We start from the raw sequence: 22,148 nt of genomic DNA, 5'->3' as shown, positions 1-22,148 counted from the left end.
TGCTCTGCCACTGCAACCCTCTCCCTTTACCCTCAAGCTGTAATTTCATCAGTAAGACTGTTCTTGTCTTTATTAGAAGATGAACAGACTACATACCAATATTCCTGCTTTGTCTCCCAAAACATTCCATCTCAAAACACTAGTCTTGCTCAAGTGTAAATCTAAACCAACTTTCAAAGATTGGTTAGTTACAGTTATTTTAGTTTAAGATGTAGTCAAACTTTCCTAACAAGACAACCACTCATTTTGTTCAGCTATCAAAATCCTCCTCCACATAGAGCAAACACACCATTCATAGGCAGGGAATAAACCCACATAACTCTAAGTGAATTTGAATAGGAGAGGAAAAAAAAAAAAGAAAATTCACATTTTCAGGAATCAGCAATGAAGCTAAAAGTATTAGGTTTCTACTATAAAAGTAGATTTCAGTTTCCAACATACACAAAAATAGTCTTCTGATGAAAGGAAATTGAAGGAATCATGGAGAAAAAAAATCCCACTTCTTAGTGCAGCGTCTGTATCGGAATGAACGTGATTTATTTATATTACACACAAAGATTTTTATTAAAAAGGCTGGTAATGGAACATTTTATTTTAATGCATCAAGTTGATAAAAGATTAGTTACAGAAATTGTGTATAATGTTGTGTAAGTCACATGGATGGGTTATTTAAAAAAAGATTTTATAATTAGAGGAGTACATCTCTTATTTTAGTTACATTGTAAAGTGCCTCGTGTAGTCATATTCTATTGTTGGAATGACCGCCTGTACAAATTTCAAGAAAATAAGAAGGTACCTGAGTTTCATATTAAGGAAAATGTACAATAGCTAGAAATCCTGTAAAACAAAGCAGAATTCACATTCAGTGATCAGCTCAACAGTATTTCTTGCTAATAGGAAAATAACACCTAGCAATTATGTAGTTAGAGACTGGGAAATTATACAGCAGAATTCTGGTAATGACATCCAATGCTTGACCAAACATACAGATCTTCCTGTTTTAAGTTAAGAGAGGGAAACAGGAGTGATTTTCAATAAATCTTGCAGACACCACACAAACATTTACAATACTATTTACATACTTAGTATTTGTAAACAAATGCCAAGGTAAATTCCACCCAGCAAGGCTACCCTCCTGTAGTGGCAGGCAAAGCAGGATCCTCCTCAGCGTTTTCAGTGGCTCAGAAAAAGAAATTGGTTTTCCTGTTCTGAACCATCCTTTGAAAGAGGTCCTTCCTGTTAATGAGTGCAGAGATTAGCCTTACTATGCTGAGCAGTCTGCCTTTGTATACATCACCTTCAAATGCATGTTGAGCCTGACTTTGCAGTCTGGAGTATGTTAGATAATTATAATCTAAAGTGTCTCTCCATGAGGGAATGAGGCAGTCAGGGAACCACAGAATTAAAATAAATCACACCTTTCAATTGACTATTAAGTTGCATTGGTACTGGATATAAGTAAACTCTACTATTTTGATGTATCAGTCTCATGGACCATTTCTTCACAAACACATAACGACAAGAGAAATCGCACATTAAAAATGCCTCAATTTGTTAAGTAATAATAAAAAAAAGTAATCAAAACCTTGAAAATAAGCTATTTGTAACTGTTGAGGAGTAGGGGACTTGAACTACCATGCCAGATAGTTATTTTCCAGTTCAGTTTCAGCTGATTGCTGCACAAACTGAGCAAGTCTCAACTTATAGAGTAAAAGGGAATTTAACCAATTCGAGACCTATAACTGCTCAGTAATTCCTCCTTTCTTGCCTTACAGCAGCAAAGAACACTATTCTGAAAGGACACACTTTCTTCTAACATGGAGGTTACTTCAGTCAGAAAGCATAGTATCATTTACTACAAAGCATAATTAAGATGAGTCAGCTTGCTGAAAGAAAATTCTAATGGTGAAGCATTTGATATCGATGCACAGAGTGGTTTTAGTAATTTTCATTGCCTTTTTGTCAGCTAAATGTTTTACCAAGTTACTGCTCACGTGCAGAGTAGAAAATAATGGGACCTCTACATCTTTCAGGAATGAATTTCAGATTCGAAGGTAATACGAAGCTGTTCAAAGGAGTGATTATACTCCAGATGGAGTTTGTGAATCTCCAGTCTCACCCTCCTACACTGGGATCTCTGTTTCATGCTCACAGCTACCTCCTTCACATCCCTACAAACAAGGGCTCAATTCTGTTCCTCCAATCCTACCTACTTTCCCCATTGCTCCTGCCATACACCACTCCTGGCCCCCCAGCTACTTAACAGAGTGTTTGTACAACGGAGCTCATCCAAGAACTCTAGCAAGTGCCACCCCAAGCAGTTGTTCACTGCTTTCACACACAATTGCATTCCAGTTTAGGAACCTTGAGGTGACAGCTCCTTACACTGGAGAAATCTCCAAGAATCAGTGTAGTAACAAAAAAGGATACATATGAACTCCAAGTTCTCCCCCACCTTCTGCAACAGTCTCAATTATTTTCTTCATGACTTCTGCATGCCTGAAAAACAGATCAGAAAATATTTTAAGGAAAAGGTAATACCCCCTTCCCTCAGTAAGATTAGGTTCTCTGCAAATCAAATAATTTTGGACTGTTAGTTTCAGAAGCAGCAAGAGGAAATTTTCAGTTTACTGAGAAAATAAAATCCCAACAGTAACTGAAAGATAATACTAAGTGACTAATGTAACATTATCTTTAAAACTCCTTAAGGAAAGTAAAAAATGTTCCATGCCACAGTGGAGACTGAGTGCCATAATGAGAGTCAATACATACTGCTTGACACTAGTACAATTTTTAACTGCTAAATTCCAAGAAAGCCACCAGGTAAGCCCCCAGAAGGTAATTGTGACCAGCAGGAAGCCACCAGAAGTTCCTAGATTCCTCCTGAAGAAGATGCCTAGAAACTGCTGCAACATTCTTGGCTGCCTCTGCTGCACTCTTAAATTTGTAAAGCTTAAGAGGTTTCAAACACTAAAACAAGTCATAGTTTCCTAGGCAGGTTAAACTAACCCTGTATAAATTCAGAACTGCTGCTCTAGGACTGTTTTAGGATAGGGAGACTTTCTCTGGTGGTAACTTGGGTTCTATAGCAAATCAACAGTTTCTAAGGTACTTTATTCACTCTTGTGACTGTTATTGTAAAGCACTACAGAGGAGGATAAATATTTCCTCAGGTCACTAAGTTTTTACATTCTCATCAGTGACATACCCAACCTACTATGCAACACACAATATTTATGTACAAAGCTGATCCTGGGAATATAACAGAGAATTACAGAATAGCTAAGGTTGGACGAGACAGTCTTCATCTAGTCTAACCCTCCTTGCTCAACGAGCAACAAACTAGAACAAATTGCTCAGGACCTTATCTGGTCTGGTTTTGAATATCTGTAATGATGAAGGTTTCAAATCTTTTAATGACCAGGTACAATTTGCAATGGTCTTGTGTTCAGTTCTTACACCACTTAAACCAGGGGCTGAAGAACACACCAAGTCAGAGGTGAAAACAACTGTATTTACGTTTTATTTATATACTTGTAACACAAACTTCCAGGCAGTGTAACTAATCTTTCTTTTATCTATACTTCAACTTTGTTTTAAATACACGATTCCTTAGGCAATCTTTACCAGTGATGTCATACAGGGCTATGGACATCCACGTACACAGCACTGCAGGTTAGTGAGCAGCAGTAGTTTGAAATGCCCATCCTAAAACAACCTACGTGCCGACCGACAACAAGTCGAGCTGTAAGTAGAGTTTGCATAACTTTCTGACCATGCTTTGATATCAGTATGTCAATTTAAATAGCTCACCAGCAACTGGCACTTAGTAGTTACTCTGTAGTTAATTGTGCTGCCAGCAACTGCAAACAAGGAAGGAAGCTGTTGCAAAGCTACCAAGACACATTGTAAACAGGAACATGCAAGTCCAGGGAAATACTAAAGGTCAGCATTTGTCATTTGCTCTTCATCTTTGCAAATCAATTAATCCTCACAATGGATTCCAATTCTGGATCCCCACGATGTCCGTGTGGAACACATGCCCTTTCAGGTACCAAGGCCAGCTGCTTCTATACAGGAACTTGGCCACTGCCAAAACTAAAGTTTTGACCTTATCCATAACTGTGGACTATTTTTTTTCTGATGGCACAGAATATAGGTCACCCTGAAGCTATTAGAAGTCTCTAAGAGCATACTGGCTCAATTCACTGCTCCTTACAGTTGCCTCTAGTCACTTCCTTACAGATATTTAGAGTACATAAGAAGGAAAAAGAGTTGAGAAGGCTATCACCATTTAGTCTGAAATGGAGAAAAATAAGCTCTCGGAATCAGTGCAAGTAATCACAATTAAATTGTAAATGTTTAGTAGTAACTTGTTTAATAGTCCCTTCATAACATCCACATAAAAAGCTGAGAATTGTGATTAAAGCAGCTTACAGCAATTAATGAGGAAGTTAACTATGTTCCTCCCAGTACCATAAAAATGCTGACAAGAAATAAAGCTTCCAGCAGAGCTGCAAGATGAACAATTTTAACTAACTACTTAAAATAGAACCTATGTCAAGCAGCTGCCAACAGCATCCAACTGCTGTTTCTTTCCTTTCTCTGACGCATGACATGAGGATATTCACGTCACAAGAAACAGATAAGTTAGTTTAGTATCATACAAATATCCTACATTACACAATTCTTGTAACATGATGGGAAGCAACAGTGGTAGCTAAACACTGGTATTTCCTAGCTGAATTAAAGACAATAGTTTCAGCTATTATTTTTTACCTCGAAAACCCAGACCTTCTTAGCTGTTAGCCTTATCAAATTAAAAAAATAGAATAGCTCACCTTGGAGAGTAAGAGAACATATACTTAAAACCTTCATTTTGGATACACTGTTGGCCTCTTTCTTCACAGTTTCAAGATTACCTTTTCAAATCTTTCAAATGTTAAGCAGTTGCTGGTCAACTAGATTCCTATTTGAGAAGAACTAGACACAATGTTTCCTCCACATTTAAGATGAGCAGCAAATCTGTCTCACTTCATTATAAATCATCTCTTTCATTCTTAAAATTGAAACAAGGCTCATGATGCAAACCATTTCAAGTGTAGATGTGGATTACATAACAAAGGAACTGGCACTTCACTGGCTTCAGGGGAAGAAGTGAAAACATGACCACAGAGCTCTCACCCATGAAGAGACTCAATCCAAATTCACAGATTAACATTACATTGGTTCTTACTCTGCAAAGGTATTAGCGAAGTTACGCAGAGGCCACAGGCCAGTATAAAACCCACACTTCTACCCAGTCAGTGAGGGGCGGTCATGCCCAAATATCTGGTCATTATGTTTCTTCTGAGAGTGCCCTCCCAGCCTGCATCCATCAACAGAAGCTTCTTCCCAACCAATTTATTAGCAGGGCTTCCAGAAAACACAAACTTTACTAAGGCCATGAATATATATCCTCATAATAAGATCAAAAGTAGCCATAAAATACTTCTGGCAAAGTTCCCTTGCTCTCTCAAAAGAATGGTATACCCTTCCCAAGACTGATGATCAAATAATGGCTTTGAGTCAGCAAAACCTACCATAAGCTTGTCAAGAACAAGCTGATTATTTGACACCTCAAATAGTGATAAAGACCCCTGACATGTTTCTTTAAGCCAAAGGAAATTAAAAGACTTAAAGGGGCAATCTGAACTTTTTTTTAAAAAACATATGCAATATTACAAAGGGTGTCTTTTTTTAAAATGAGATAAAAGCCCAAACTCATATCTCCAAGAACTTAATACTGTCAAGAAGCTGAGGAGTTACACTGTCTAAGATATTGGCTTTGTATCACTAAGACACCTAAAAGGATGCTGAAGCCTATAGCTAAGACAGAATACACCTTTCAAAGACCTAGAAAAAAATACCTGTGCAGCAAGTGAAACTACAGGCTGCCTCTGTCTTTGGTGAGAAATGTGGAAAATTCAACAGAAAACACCCTAAAAACACAAGTGTGTTTTGTTTGTGTGGCAATCAGAGGATCTCTACTTATAAGTGCAAAATTTCAAGGACTTCTGGGGGAGCAGAAAATAGTTAACATAAAATAAGAAATTGTTATTTCATGTTCAAATAGCTTTTTCTGCTGCGAAAGTACACATACTTCGACCCTCCCCAAAAAACAGCTGCAAAGACAGAACTTTATAGAGTTCTAGTAGTCTGCCATCTTCTGGAGTCTGTAGGGAAGCTGAGTAAAAGCAAGTTGATCAGAGGGAAGACAGCAGTAACTGCTGAACACACTTGCTGCAGTGAGCACTGGAATGAATTCCAAGAATTGCCAAACCCTTCCTTTCATACTGCCTCAGAAAATAACAGACCACTATGGCAGCCAACTGTGGAGGATGTCCAGAGAACCTGAACAAAATCCTTAATAAGGACACTGAAGTGCTTTGTGTCTGCCTGCTGAATCAGACCAGAAACAAAGATTTACCTGCAAGGATGAACTGAGCACATGGGAGGTGGAGGAAGATGAGGATGGTTTTCAATGGTCACTGTTTTCTTGACGTGATCTTGACTAATATCTTCATACATGTGCTCTACTGTTAAAGGCTGCCGTTGCTATAGAGGCAAAAGGAACAGGAAAACAAAACCATTAATAACAAAAAATCTTGCTCTTTTCTAACATCATTAACAGGTGACGCACCATAAATTATAAGCACCTTAAACTTAACAGTTCTGAAGGTACACAAAATCCGTATGCTATACAACTAGTGCTGCACAGCTTTTTCTTTTTAATATACCAGGTGAATGATAAAGTCAGTATGTTTGACAACCAGCTAGGTTCCCACCTAGGTATTTGAGCCGCAAGCTCTAACCAACTTTAACTCAAGAAATTTAGTCATTAAAGGGAAGAAAGATTCATCTAATCCTTTCCCTCTGAAGATGATGGAAACACAAACCCACTTACTTGACTGAGTTTACTGGGGTTATTACCAACTCTACAGTGATAACAGAAACTCCAGTGACAGAGCACAATTTGCTTCCTTCCAAATGTGCTCAGTTACCAAGTGCACTTTTCATATAAGTTGTTTCTACTTCCTGCAAGTACCATAAGTCCTGCCTACAAGCCTGTTTAATCACTTTCTCACCATTCTTTCCTTTAAATTTCTACTATGAATAAGCAACAAAATAGCCTTGCTATTTGACACAGTGAGTCTAATTTTAAAGAATTAGGGAAAAAACCCAACTGAACTATACCTCATCATATCCAAACAACCAGAGCCTTGGAGTTTGGTAATATTTGTCATAAGTGATGTAGAGGTCATAGGTTCTAGTCTGTAGAATAGCATCTTCCCCTCCAACATCAACTTTAGCTTTGTTAGCTTCTACAATCTGTCTTGTGTCAAGTGTTGCCTGTTTCAAGATAAAAATGAGAAGATTAGTACAGTCTTGTTTGAGTTCTCTCCTTTCCCATCCCAAGTAGTTATGTAAAGCTGTAGAACCTTTATGAATGTTCTTAAGTGAGCATTAAAAAAACCGTAGGCTTTTGGGCTTTGTTTTTATCTTTAAATTATGAGTATCAGTTTCTCTCCCACCAAGTATTTTTGGTTTTATTTTTCATGGGGCTTTTTACTTTTCAAAAAAGGTCTGATTTCTTAAGGAAGTATGCAACTACCTTGTTACATCCCCCTACCTTCTTTCACAAGTAACAGAAAATTCCAATGAAATTCAGAAGGAAGAGGTCTCAGTTTATGCAGGTTCATGAAGACCTTAGGATAGTACCACTGTTTTCTCTCCTGACAGTCTGATGCATTAGTGGAATCTACTGAACCTACAAGCCACTCATCCTCCAGAACAACCACTGCATTTTTTACTTCTCATGAATATAGCACTGTGTGAGCGGAGCAAAATGGATTAGCAAAACCAACCAAAATTTCTGTGATTGTAATCTTTGAGAACCCAAGGGTTTAGGTTACTGCAGTAGGTTGTCTGGAGGCAAATCCACAAGAAACCAGGCTCAGTAATCCCACTACTCATACGTTTGTTATTTCATTCATTTGCTTGTGCTTATATTGTAACAGACAAGATAGAGAACTGTTCACTCACATCATCTGTCTCCAATAGCCCACTTTCTTCATACTCTGAAAAGAAGACCCATAAAATTCTATGTTCAGCTTGTAGCTAGTCATCATATTTGTCATTCATAAACAACTCCTTTAAAAAAATCTACATGTATCTAAAGATGTTTTATTCACGTAGACTTCCCAATCCCCAAACCAGACTACTCCTTTTTTCATAAAACTTTGATCAAGACTACAGTAAGCAGGTGATGAGCAATCCTTCAGTAGTTTTATACAGGCAGATTGAGTTTAAGTGTAGATATGAAGTTGGAAGGAAGTTGTGCTAAATCCCTAACTTATACTTGCTTGGATCTGTTCTGCTACACAGATTAACTTCCCAGTCACTAACATTCACACAGGTGTTGGCACACAAGTCAGAGTAAACATGCATCAATAAGACCACACAAAAGATGTTAAAGAGCATATGCCTGCTGAACGTTCCAGCATGCATCCCATGAAAATAAAGAGTGATTCTTAGAGAGTACCACTTTACTTAAAGGCCTGAAATAAAGCATGTCCCACCCAATTTAAGGAAATACCTTCCATGTCTGCAGCTTCTCCTTCATCTTCCTCGTCATCATCTTCACAAGATGCTGAACACTCTGGTATTTTTAAATTATCCTTAAGAAGTTAAATTGAAAACACTGCTTTAAAGACTGTTGAATCTATACAGCTTATAGCCCCAGCAAATTTAAGGTGTAAGTCCAGTCAATACATTCGGCGAACCAGAAGAATAATTTCTGCAATATTAAGAAATACTACACTGGACTCAAATATTTGCTTATTAACTCATCTTAGTTTCAAAGTCCCAGTATGACATTAAAGATCCACTTAAAAAGTTCTCCTTTGACTTTGCAATCTGGAATGATTTAATTCCTAAGCAGAGTGAACATGGTGTTAAACAGTTAAAAGACCTCAAATGAAAGGCAATGACCTAACAGCTAAGATTAAACATGTAGGTTAAGATTTTGTAAGTCCTAACCCATGTCCAACTGTGCAGCAGTTATCATAAAATATCCCAATGAAGAGACTCATAAGGATGATTAAGTCCAATTCCCTGCTCCTTGCCCGAATACATAAAACTAAATCATATGACTAAAGTGTCATCCATTTCCACAAACTACAAGCCTTGTCCAGCTCCATAATTGTTTCTAAAACACAAGAGAGTCCCAAAAGAGATCACGTTTTGATATCATAGTCCAAGGAAACATAAGTCCAACAGAAATGAATACAGCACAAGCCCACAGACAACTTTTTATTTGGGGCCTTGCACAGCATTTGAATCCAACAGACAACTCTGGTGAAATTCAGAAGGCAGAGGTTTCAATTTATACAGGTTTCAAGAAGACTTGAATACTCAAAATAATTATTATAATTAGAAGCCGTTCTAATTGCAAGCATCAGGTGGCTGTTTTTTTAATTTAAAAAACAGGAAACACCACAGCTAGTAAGAAACTAAGTTACAACGTGCATTGTCAAACAGAACATTCGCAGAAAAGGGCTGTTCTCCTGGACTGGACCCATGGTCCAAGCAAGCAAGTTTTTTTTACATACAATAGATTAGAAGTGAAATCCAATTCAAAACACACAAGAGCAGTTATAAATCACAGTAACATTCTGCAAGTATTGTGTTTGGCAAAAACAGTGATCAACTTTAGCTATTCTTTAGAGTGTTTCTTTCACCCTTATGTTACTGACTCAAAAAAGCAGTATTTTTACAACATTTAGCACAGTCTCACTTGAATTACACATACTTCACAGTTCATCATATCAATAGCATTTTGAGCTGTTTACAATTGTGTGCTAGCACTGGGCAGTCCATTCTCTTTCCCTCTAATTTTTGGAATCCAAAGCCTAGTGCTTGGACGGTTTAGCAAACTCTCGCAGCACAGAGTTAGAATTCCACTTTAACAACCAACTCATCTTTAAAAGCATTTTGTGTCTGTGACTCTCTCCACATTTCTTAAACATGTTAGCCAGTACATTCTCACTTCAAGTACTTCCAACCGTTCTCAGTTTCCTGAAGACTTCAATTTCAGATTTTTCTCCTGCTGCAGTGATTTTTTGGAAACACACACAGAAACTGATGACTTTGTAAGATGTATACATTTAAACAGTTTTAGCACTTATAAACCAGAAGCATAAGCCTGTCAAACAGGACCAAATGTGTTAAAACGCTGCTTGCAGTAGTTAAAGATTACAAAGAAATACTTTATATCCCTACACTATTTTTCCATATAAAAATTTCTTTACATTGGATCTCCAAACAGTAGTCTCTTGAAGCGCAAATGTGCTGTATCAGTGTAAACAGAACTTCATTTTCAGTTTGTAGAAGCCTACCTAAGGACATTCTAAAAAGACAAATACCTCAGTAAACACAGTAATAAGGAAATGCACATGCTTATAATGCATATGTGCACATGCCTGCAGACTAATACCACGGGCTATGAAGGTCAATGTATATCTGCAAGACAACTAGTGACAAAGTACATTTTAATCCTTCATAGGGAGAACTAGATTGCTACAGGTAAAACTTCTATTACCTTTAGGTCCTGTAATAAAGCAACAAGAAAATTTAGAAACAAGTACCTTACTGTCTAGTGTGATCTCCTTAACTGCTTCTGTTGCGCCCACTATACCTGTTAATTGAACAAGAAGTCAGCGTTAAAAAAGCTTGTTTCTCTGTTAGAGAATAGAATAGAATAGAATAGAATAGAATAGAAAGAGGGTGCAAAGATTTCAGAAAGGAGCATACCCTCTTTCCAAGTTACCTCTCACAACAATTTTGTTAATTAGAAGGCTGTTCATTTGGTATTGGTAATGTGCTTAGTGCTGGACATCCAAAAGCAAACCATAGCAGTAACACGGAGCACCACAGCACAGCTGTGGCAGGTCATACAAAATTTATTGATGGAATACGGCGTATCTGGACTTTAATTTTGAGGTACTTTTGCATAAAAGTGAGTTCAGGACAGGCACTCCCATCACAATAATGGATCTCAACTTCATGAGAAAGGCACGCATTTTTGAGTATTTCTGAGTATCTTGAAAGCAATGACAAAGCACAATGTAGGAGAACACTCAATGCTTTTAGCCGAGAGGAAGTGAGAGTAAAAACCATCCCAAATCTCAACAGTGTCTACTCTTGAGTTCCTCCTCATTAGCTTTATAGTTTTACTGCAGTTCTCACCCAGTACTTTTCGGGATACACGCCAAAATTCTGCTTTGACAGAGTAAACTTATCTAATTAACTCTTTAACTCAAAATAAGTTACATCACTGCGGAGAGTGAACCTGGAATCACATAACTGCTCATCAGAAATAACTATTTAAAGATCAGAAATGCCAGTTGAATGCTGCTTGGAAATAATACATTTCTAGTGGCTGTATGATCATCTGAACACATTTTTTCCTACCACAAGTGGTACTATCAAAGACATCTATACAGATGGGCAGAAACAGACTTTGTTTTTTTCTCATTTGACAGCATTTGGAGACCTGGCCAGGTGTAAACAGTGTGTTACAGTTGTGCTACCACAGCATGGGGCCCAAACCAGTCAACCCTAAAAAGAAAAACTTGGCATAGAAGTCTATTCACAGCAGGGATGGAGACTACATCCTTAATTCAAGGACATGACAAAGATATTCCAAACCATTTCTTTGGTGTGGGGTGTTCAGTTATGAACTGTGATGCATTTAAGAACTGCCAATGATGAAAAATATATGTCCAGAGAAACAAAAGGCATCATCTCCCACCCTTTTTCTCCCCACCCTGATTGAACTATTCAGCGAACTTTTTCCATATAACAGCAGAAAATTTACAGCAAAGAAAGTAAAAACTGAGAGGAGTACCTTCTGGGTTTGGAAATGGTGGACAAAACATCAGTGAAGGACAGAATTTTATTAACTCATTATAGAACATCAAGAAACAAGACTAAAACTAATATAATTTCTAATTCTTAGAAAAGAGCAAAAGGATTTATAAGAGGCTGCTAGAAAAGCCAGTGAGATAGATTCACATAAGCAGTAATTTTTAGACTTCTTTATCAACACAACCTTATCTAAGGACTTATGATAAAAAAGCATCATCTCCCACACATCTCTCTACTTAATAATATTTTCTTTCTTTTTAGTACTACACCCACTTCCTCTACTTACATCAGATACTAAGATAGCTATTTTCTAATGATTCCTCCTTTCAGCTCAATCCAACAATTCAACAGAATGGGAAACACTAAAATAATTTAAGTCAGTTGAGGTCATCATTAAGATATAGATCTCAACGTGCTTCACATGCAATCTTAACCTAAAAATAAAGAAATATTTCCATATTCTTCAAATACTTTAAACCACCATTATCTTCACAGGATTCCCTTACTCAGGAATGAGCCACTACACAGCTCATTTGTTAAAATAAGTTCCTAGAACTGTAATAAGAGAATACTGAAATTATTGCCAACACCTCTGAAAAGTAGCCTGTTTCAGGCATATACAGCCACAGAGTTAAACAGCTGAGCATTCATGTACCAATCAAGTGGTTAACTGACAGCATAACTTATTTCTCCTAGACTAGATATTAGTACACAGTCATCTGTATATATGAAAAATTTTACTTTCAGAGAGTGGAAATTGAAAATCAGATTACCAAACACAAAGCCTGAGGCAAGACTTTGAGTACCTGCATTGTGAAAAGTGTCCACCCATCCCCCATCACCATCATCTTCTTCTATAATTGCTTCCTGCTCATCTGAGTACTCCATCTGCTTACACCTTTTATAGCACGGCACTGCAAAAGATTGCAAAACAAAATGAATGCAGTCAATCTTATACAAAACCAGACTGGAGCAAGATCCCACAAGGCCTTCTGAAATGTGGCAGTCTCTCATATATCCTTCTTTAGGGAGTCCTAAACCTATACTTCAAATGCAAAAGCCTGAACTTGGAAAATTGATGTGCTGTAGCAGATGTTTTATTTCATGTAAAATACAACAACTGCAGTGGCTTTGAAAGTTCATTCTTCTGTTACCCACGAGAGCCCTCTCACCCAAACTCTTAAGGATTAGAAAAGAATTAACTTCTAATTTGCTAACAACTGGAGACAATCTATTACTTTCGTTCACATTGGTAAACAACTTTTGGTTTAAGCACAGTTTTGCCTGGATTTGCATCAGTTTTCCAAATTATCTGTCTTTAGAATTCTGCTAAAAGTTTGCACTGGCTATTTATGCAATATATTAGGTATGTTTAATTCTAAATTAACATCTAGAATTTTAGAAGGTTAGAATTAATGTGCTATTTAGACTAACTTCAGTCATATGTGTTACAGAGCCATTCAAGTACAGATTTAGACAAAGTTTTCAGAAAATAGTCAAAGAAAGAACGCGTATCTGATTAAAGCAAAACAGACATTTTCCAACAGCATAAATAAAGATTATGTAGAAAATGCTCTTCTTCTACCAATGTGGAGAAAAACAAATCTGCCACACGAAGTGCAGATTTTGAAAGCTGCTGTTTGATCTTTCAGAGGAGGAGGAGAGGGGTGTGAAAGTCACAGTGAAGTCTTCCAAAGAGTTTCAAAATGAGGTCAGTAGGATGGCCCCCAGCCTCACCCATAGCCCACAACTTTTACTCAGGTGGTAGGACAATGTGACACCATCAACAGGAAACACATTATTTTGAAATGTGATCTAGAAAGATCAGAGTAATGAGGGAGACCCCAGAAGTGACAGGAAAAGAGAAACAGTAGATCACTTGGCCATCCAACCATCAGGACCATCTTATGAAAGTCTGTCCACCACTACTGTAATAATTTTCCCAACAGTGCATTGTAAGGCTCCAAAAGCCAGTAACTGAAATTCAAGCACAGAATATAACCCATTGCAGGTAAAAATTTCCTCAGGCTGTTCTCAGTAGTAGAGGTTCATCTAATGGCATTCACACATTTTGACACAAGACCTTTTGAGAAAATTATTTCCTCATGGTTGTGCCAAGATGTTAGCCTTCTTATCCATTAAAAAGGATATTACCACAAGTAATATACATACACAACTTTGAAGCTGGTACAACTTTATTTAAAATTGCTTTTATATGATTGCTATTGACAGAGACAGTGACATTAACTACATATCTGAACTAGAAGTATCAGTGTCCCCGTGAAAGACACTTTGGGAACTCTTCAATAGCCTCAGTTTGCAAAAGAAAGAGGAAAATAAACACATTTTCCTTTCAGATACTGAATATGAGTTGAAGGATAGGAGAAAGGAAGACAGATAGAGGTTTATAATGTTTGAACTTCATTTTTCCTCCATCAAGGCAAGCTCTATTATTCATATAAGCTCCACTAACAAGCAGCCTAAGAAAAAGAATTTAGAAGTGCAGGAAAAACTTTAATTGCAAAGTCAGAGCACCCAAAGTGCAAGGTATTTGTTTCCCTTAGCAATACAGACAACGAGTAGATAGCACAGTCAACCATTCTATCAATCCTAAGAACACTTATATTTAAACTTCAGCCTTACCATTTTTAGTTACCAAAAACTGTTTGTCTGTTGGCAGATAAGCCTTGACTTTTAGTTCTTCTCCTGAAGCCCTGTAAAATGAAGTGCACCATTTGAGAATTTGATGATCTGCAAACAAAAGAACCCTTCTATTTTCAGCGTGTATCAGGAACATTTTATATAATCCTCTTGACCTACTCTAAGAATCTGTTTGCTATGACTTGACTCTTCCCTATACAAGATATAGATATGGGGTTAAGAACCTTGGCCACCCCTAAACTGGTCTGGGATCAAAACTATTTTCTGCCTCAAAAACTACTTTTACCTTGAGATGGCCAAGCAAAGATGGGTTGACAAAATAGTCTATTCTACATAAAATTTTCTAGGATTAGCGACAACATAGTCGCAAATGTCTGAAGAAAGCAACTTCAGAAAAAGCAAGAAATAGACCTCTATAAATACAAAATCTGTCCATAGTCACTAGTGCTCAAGTAATCTTTTTTAATTTCACATGACTCAAGCATTTGCCTTCACCTTTCATGGTTTTTGGTTTGAAATAAGAGTAACATTCTAAATAGTCCATTCCAAACATCTGGCACATAGGCCAGACTCAACATCATATTTTCTCCGAAGGAGATGGCAAAGGGGCAAGAAAGTATGATTCAAGCATAATAATTCCTCCTTCAGCAATTCATGGCCTAGTACAGAGCCAAGACCTTGATGATACCAACTGCACAGACAATGCTCATTCAGGAACTGATTAGTTTCATAATGAAAGACAGTAGTAAAATGTGAGGAAGCACCTTATTCGCACCCTTATTGTACATGAAACATATTGTACATGGGATACATAAGGGATTTCGAAGGACAAGCACCGCACAAAGTGTTCTGCTTCGGGCCAACTTTAACATATTTAATTAATAAATGCTTGTCTAAAATAGACCATTTACAACTACTTCCAAGCAATTCCAGTTGCACATGGCCTTTGCTTTTTAAACCACCAAGACAAATTCAGGGAGACTTGATGTTGCTGCAGGTAAGCACAAAAAGCATTCACAGTATTTAACAACTTATGTCCTCTAAAACCTTAGAAAGACAAATGAAACAAACAAAAAAATCCCAAACAAATCCTCATTCAACTACTGCTACACAGCAGTAAGCAAGCCCCGCCTGACTTAAACATAGAGACATCATAAAAGTTCTGCTGTAAGAGTCTATGTACTGTTCTGAAATGAGACAACTGTATAGCTGAACCCAATGGAAACACATCAAAGCACAGGTAGGGATGCCAGCTTTCTATAATCCTTTCAATTTTACTTACCATTGCCAAGTAGGACAGTGGTGAACTAAGTGATCTCCAGCTGCGACAAACTGTTAAGGTAGGAAAAAAATTAAAGTACTGTTAAATATGGCATGAGAAAATCTCCAATTTTCCTCAATATTAATATTTTAGTTGTACATTCTTTTGATAGATTAATTATGTAACTAACAACTGTTTATATCAGCTGGATACTTTATTTTAACTCCATTTCTCAGCTAACCATGAAAATGCGAAGACTAAATCAACTTCACCCGAATGAAATGTGTACTAAGCCCCACAGCAAATTCAGTTAGTTTCAAAAGCTGTGGTATTGCCTACCAGTACAGTAAGAAGCAAAAAAGTTTCTGGACCTGGTAATACTGTATACTTTGTGATAAAGAAACTATTTTTCTTTGCCACTCTTCAAAGTTTTACAAAGACAACAAAGAGCTTAATGTAAAAAACATGTTTAATTCTCTTTCCCTGTTCAAAACAATGCTGGAGCAAGAAGAAACCCAAGAACAACATCAGTTCATTGAATCAATGAGAGAACTGCACAAAAGAATAAACAGTATGCATTTTAATAATACCATCATTATAATAGTTGATCGCTGATGTTAACTAAATATGGATTACCAAGTACTTAATACACTGAAAAAAATTACATATAACTTTGTTCTGAAGAAATAGTTTTTAAAAATATTCACTCTGCTTGTTCTTAGTATGAGAGATAAAGGCTTTTATAAAATCTCATTACTATTTCAAAGTGATACTGTCATATTAGACTTGCCAGCACCAGACTTGTGTACAAACTCAAATATCACTCAGAAAAGTCTAACCCACCAGGCTTGTTTTTTGCACATATAAACTGAGGGAGGCAAGCCTGCACTTAGGAGAAGTGCTTTTTTGTGGTCCTTGCAGCAGTTAGGTTTCAATATGAGGTGCACAGCTATTGCTACACTTGCTCTCTTGTCCTAAAATGCCAGTTTATAAGAATACCCTTCCCAGCTGAGCAGCTGCTGCTGCAGCGACACAACAGGCCTGCAGCGTGTCACAGCCATTTTCTCACATGTCCTCCAAAGCCAGGCAGGTCAGTTTAGGGAAAACACCACAGCACTGCCTGGGGATTAACAGATTTAATCTTTGCGGAAGTGCTTCCCTTTCACCTATTTTTTTAACAAAGGCCTCTAGCAAAAGGGAAATATTCGCTTTAAAGAAAACAGCAATCCTTCCCAATACGTATGGAAATTTTAAAACTCATTACCCTTTGCATAACAAATAACAAATGAAACTCCAAAATTATTTAAAGTTCTCCGTTCAAGGAACTGGAACTCTATTTGTGACTCCAATGTTGAAACATATTATTAAAATTAAAGATGAAAAAACACAAAACATTGTTTATGGGTCTAATAGATATAAAACCCTAAAACAACACTTGAAATTCCATTTACATTTTTTTCAGCTTAGGCAGCAAAATTACCTAGCTGGTTTCACTTTCTGTTTCTCAAGCACTGACACTATCTCATTCCTGAATCAATATTGCAAAGTGGAAGGAGATCAATTTTAGGACATCTTATTTCTAGTCCTGGAAAGAATGATTTTTTTAAAGATTTGCCTGTATTTACATATATGATTAAAACAGGTGTCAACTTTTGGAGGCATTAACTAGTAAGAACTCATAACAGGCAAGAATTTCTTGCAGTTAAATCAAGTACACAGATATATGAAAAGAGGGAGTAGGTGTTGAGTTTGATTAATGAGTCATCTTTAGCCTCATTGCTAATTGATTCATCTTCAGAGGCAAGCCACAGGAACCTCACAAAAATCTATAAAACAGTTAGTATCCCAGACTAAAATACAGCTAAAATTACCCTAGAAATCCAAACTCATTCAAAGATAACATCCTAGCTCCATTATCGATGATTTTCAATCCTTCTTTAGCAATCATTACTATACAAAGACCAAAATCATCATGGAAGACGAAAGACTGTCAAAGGGACAATCAGCAGATCCACACTCCAGCTTCACCTAAATTTAAAAAAAATTTATTCTTGCTATATAACTGGTTCCCTTGACTATTGTTTTGAAGGATCCAATTTATTCATCCCAGCAGCATCTGTCTTGACACAGAGAACACATACTATTCACAGTCGTACTGGTGTTTAAACACTGCAAACAGTGTAATGCAACATAGTGTGGTTCTTGCTACATTCTATAGAAAATACCTTTTCTTTCAGTACTCCTGCAAAGTTTTCTCCCATAAATCAAGAAAGGATTAAGTATTAGCAGAACATTTTCCTAGACTTTATGTTATTCTTGTTTGTATACAATGAAGCTCATGTATTATTATTAAATATATATGATATATAAATATTTATATATACACACGTAAATATGGTTATCAGAACAAGAGAACATATTGCTAAGCCTGTTTGTCTATATGGTAATCTTCTGGGTCACAGAAAGCAGCAGTGCTTGCTTGCCAGAAAACAGAGCAGAAAACTGCAAGGTACCAATGACAGAAAAGATACTTCTGTCCACATTATCCAGCTGCATCAGTCATCATTTGTTCCATTTTTTTCCACCTCATCTTCACATTTCTGCATTCTGTTTCATTTTTGTTTCATTCTACACAATAATCTTAACATTGTTTTCTTAGACCTCTGTAAAGACAATGTATTTGCAGATCAGTAGCATTTTAATAAGAGAAAAAGCAGAACGGGGAAGTCAAAACACAATCAGTGTTTTTGCTAGTCCAGAAAAAAATCCCATTTGTTTCTCTTTGCATCAGAGTCCTTAAAAAAAATACAACTGCTTGGCAGCAATGCAAGATAGCCTGAAGTAGCCTATAGAGAAGAGGAGGGAAAAATAATAATCACCGGATACTTGGTGTGGACAAGTATACGTAATGATCTGGACAGAGCCTTGGAAGGAACCAAAAGTGAGGTAAGCAAAGACTGTTCCAAAGATAAAGGTTCCTCTTCGAGTTGCTCAGGGGAAAGACTTTTTAAATCAATATATTCCTGCTTTAGTCCTGAACTCCCATGAGAAATGGAGCTGCTGACCCAGCTTCCTTTCAATCTTTTCACAACGTAACAGAGGAAAAAAGCACCCTACATTCAGATGTCAAGTGTCATCTCAAGAGGAATTATGTTGATATACTTCATCTGTAGAGTAAGAAGGCGATTTACAAGTTTCTCTTCATGAAAATTGTTTCAAGAGGCAACAATTATTTGGCAAAGACATGAACTGTTTGAGATGAACATTTCATTTTGTGTAAAAGATTTACCATTACTTTCAAAATACTTTGTTATTTCTAAACACTTACTTCTTCAGGTGTAATTACTCCAGTTTCCTTAAACTTGGACTCCTGCAATAAAAAGAAAAAAGTTTAGAAATTTTGAGAACTGCTGACGAGAATCAACCTACCCAACTTTACTGCAAAGACAAACACCTGCTCTACTTTTGTCTTGCAAATAGCTCTGTCCAAAGATCCATGGATCAGCCTGGAGGCAACCTCTGCCAGGGCTGATAGGCAGCTTCCTTATTTTACAGTGTAAGGCTCACTAAAATTAATTGTTGCAGAATGTGAGGTACTATAAAAATGATCACATATACAAAATTTTTGCTACCAACAATTATACCAACAATGAAGAGAAGATCCCCAGCACTCAATATTATATTTGCCAGTAAGAGACAGAGAATCAGTGATTCTCAGTCAGGACTCTGAAGTTCTAGGCACTGAACAGTACTGCAGTGCATTAATACAGGGTTTTGCAGTTAAAAAAGGTCATGAAGTGAATGACCAAAATGACTTTTCTCTGGGCTAGAAAAACTTACACAGAAAGACTCAGTTATTAACTTTCTTTTAATACCCATTTCTTTGCCTTCACCTTGGTAAGAGCTTTGATTTTTGCATATTGTCATAGGGGTTTTTTTATGGATGAAAGAATAGATAGCAACTAGACACACCACTTAGTTCTGCACGGAGAAATAAAGTACTTTTGCATTAAAGGTGACATGTACGAAGGTTAAGGATAAAACATCTTTTATCATATTCAAATCTAGAGGAAATGTATTTTGTTTTGACTTCTGGTGGCATGTTTGTTTTCTTCAGAAAAGTCTCAAGTACCAAGGAAATCTACTGTTCCCCAGCATTACAGCAATCCAAGAAGGGCTTTTGAAAAAGAATGTAATTTTTACCACGGCACAGCTGAATTCTTGCCCTAAAGAACTTTTTTTTCCTATCAAGACTAAAAGCAGCAACTGAAAATATCTTGATTTTTGGCCACAACTTCACCTTATTCAAACAGTCAGAAAACATTAAAGAAAACCAGCCACTGCTTAACTTGGTTATTCTTGTTCCTTCACCCTGGTGTGTGATATCACACATGCTGTGTAAAATGAAACGAGCACACCTGTTTCATACAGTACTGGACACTGTCTTTCTCCTTCATTTCTAAAGAAGATACATTTGAGAACAAGATCAAGATAGGCAAAACTGCAGCTGTACAAACATCATAACATCATTATGTGCTAGTTGACAGAAATCAAAGCAACTTGAATTGCTGTAAGACCCAGAACCCTCAATAACATGTTGTGCAACACCGCAGTGGAGACAACTTACTATTTAACCTCAAAACGAACCATAAGGCAACATGCACAGACTTGTGTTTCTGGAATTGCAGAGAGAAAACATGTAAAATATCCATCCTCTGTTCCCTGAGGGTAAATCACTTTTTCCTCTCTGTGCATTCTGTGGTACATAAGCTAGCGAGAGACATAGGGCTAGCTTCTTTCTAAAGTTACCAAGCTGGAGTATTTTTATTATTATGAGTTAATATAATACTATAACCTCCCATTCCTGGGAGGTTCTACTCCTGCTTCCTCTCAGTAGTTCATGGGGGCACAAGAATTCCTCCACTATTACATGAGCTGTGCAACAACAACTGTACTACAGTAAACAAGTCACTTCACCTTTACAGGCCACAACTTCACTGCAGCCCACACGTGTCACATTGGTGGGCAACTCTAGAAAATCTGAGTATCCAGAGAAGAGCACTCTGCATACCACAGAGGGACAAGTTCAATTAATAATTGAGTATCACTGCTTTCTGCCCAAAAATCTCAGCTGCAGAGTACAAAGCACATAGAAGGTCAAACCACAAAGCCACAGGCAGAGAGACTGCTGTCATAAACAAGTACAGGAGAAGTATTTTTTCAAAAACATTTGAAAATGTGAAAATCAGTAGTGAGAAAGCTGCTGGCTGTCATACACAAAGTTGGGGTTTACATAAAAAATTATTTGTAAATAGGAGTCAGAAAGTGGGATGCAGTCTAACTGCAGAAAGTCACGAATTGTCTCTACCTAAACAAGCAATAACAAGAATTATAACAGATGTGCTGCCCACCTTTACAAGCAGACTATTATAAAAAACAAATGGCTCATTTCTACCATTCACAGTTACTGTAACACACAGAGACTTGTAGCAACACAGCAATTCTGACACAGAAATAAGATATGCTGCATAATTTAACATCTGCTCACACAATTAAGAATTGATTTGTTTTGTTTTGTTTGGGTTTTTTATGCCATCTGAAGAAGTCGCCCTCTTACCCAAAATAACCATTGCAACGCATTCCCGAAACCAGGCTCCAGCCTGGCTGTACGCTTGCATTTCAATTCCTGGTCACACAACCAGTTAAAGTTTTGCCACTTTTACAGAAACCAGCAGCAAATAAGTAATTCCTTAAGGACCAGCAACACCCGTACTTCAGTAGGCCCGCACCTCCCAGGTGGGTGCTCCCCTCTCCCAGCGGGATGTGAGCTCCAGCTCGGGCTCCCTCCATCCCGCACGGCCCGGTTCGGAGTAAGGGCCGATGGCTCTGCCCCAGCACACCCAACACGGCGCCTTCCGAGACCCGCGGCCGCCACCTCGGAGCTCCGGGGCCCGGACAAGGGCAGGGATCGGCCGCGGGTGTCCCGTCCCCCGTCCCCAGCCCGGCTCCCGCGCAGCGCCGGCACCTTGAGCACAGGCGTGAGGTACTCGGCGACCTCCAGGGCCTTCCCCTTGACGGTGTTGATGACGTTCTGCATGGTGGCGGTGGGTCGGTCGGTCGATGGTCAGACGGACGGATGGACAGACGGACGCTCGCCCGCCCCCCCACCCCTCTGTCACGGCGCTGCCCGCGCCCTCCCCCCGCGCTCACGTGACCCACGCCACCGCCCACACATGTCGCACGCGCGTGACGTCAC

The 22,148-nt window shown here is 37.9% G+C and overlaps 1 protein-coding gene across 1 annotated transcript; it reads right to left on the bottom strand.

Annotated features, from left to right (window-relative positions):
• Window positions 1-574: 574 nt before the first annotated feature.
• On the bottom strand, window positions 575-22,104 carry ATG3 (autophagy related 3). Its single transcript, XM_017833992.1, has 12 exons — window positions 21,918-22,104; window positions 19,221-19,262; window positions 15,914-15,963; window positions 14,614-14,684; window positions 12,777-12,884; window positions 10,689-10,738; window positions 8,639-8,720; window positions 8,086-8,120; window positions 7,237-7,392; window positions 6,470-6,597; window positions 2,431-2,499; window positions 575-796 (listed from the first exon to the last, which is right to left on the bottom strand). Exons 1-12 carry the CDS (start codon window positions 21,987-21,989, stop codon window positions 715-717), a joined length of 945 nt encoding a protein of 314 aa, XP_017689481.1. The 5' UTR covers window positions 21,990-22,104; the 3' UTR covers window positions 575-714.
• Between the last annotated feature and the right edge of the window lie 44 nt (window positions 22,105-22,148).

This window comes from Lepidothrix coronata, unplaced genomic scaffold (genome assembly GCF_001604755.1).
Source record: "Lepidothrix coronata isolate B3197 unplaced genomic scaffold, Lepidothrix_coronata-1.0 Scaffold226, whole genome shotgun sequence".
Classification (NCBI taxonomy): domain Eukaryota; kingdom Metazoa; phylum Chordata; class Aves; order Passeriformes; family Pipridae; genus Lepidothrix; species Lepidothrix coronata.
The sequence above is the reverse complement of the archived record's forward strand: the minus strand, read 5'-3'. Positions and strand labels throughout refer to the sequence as shown.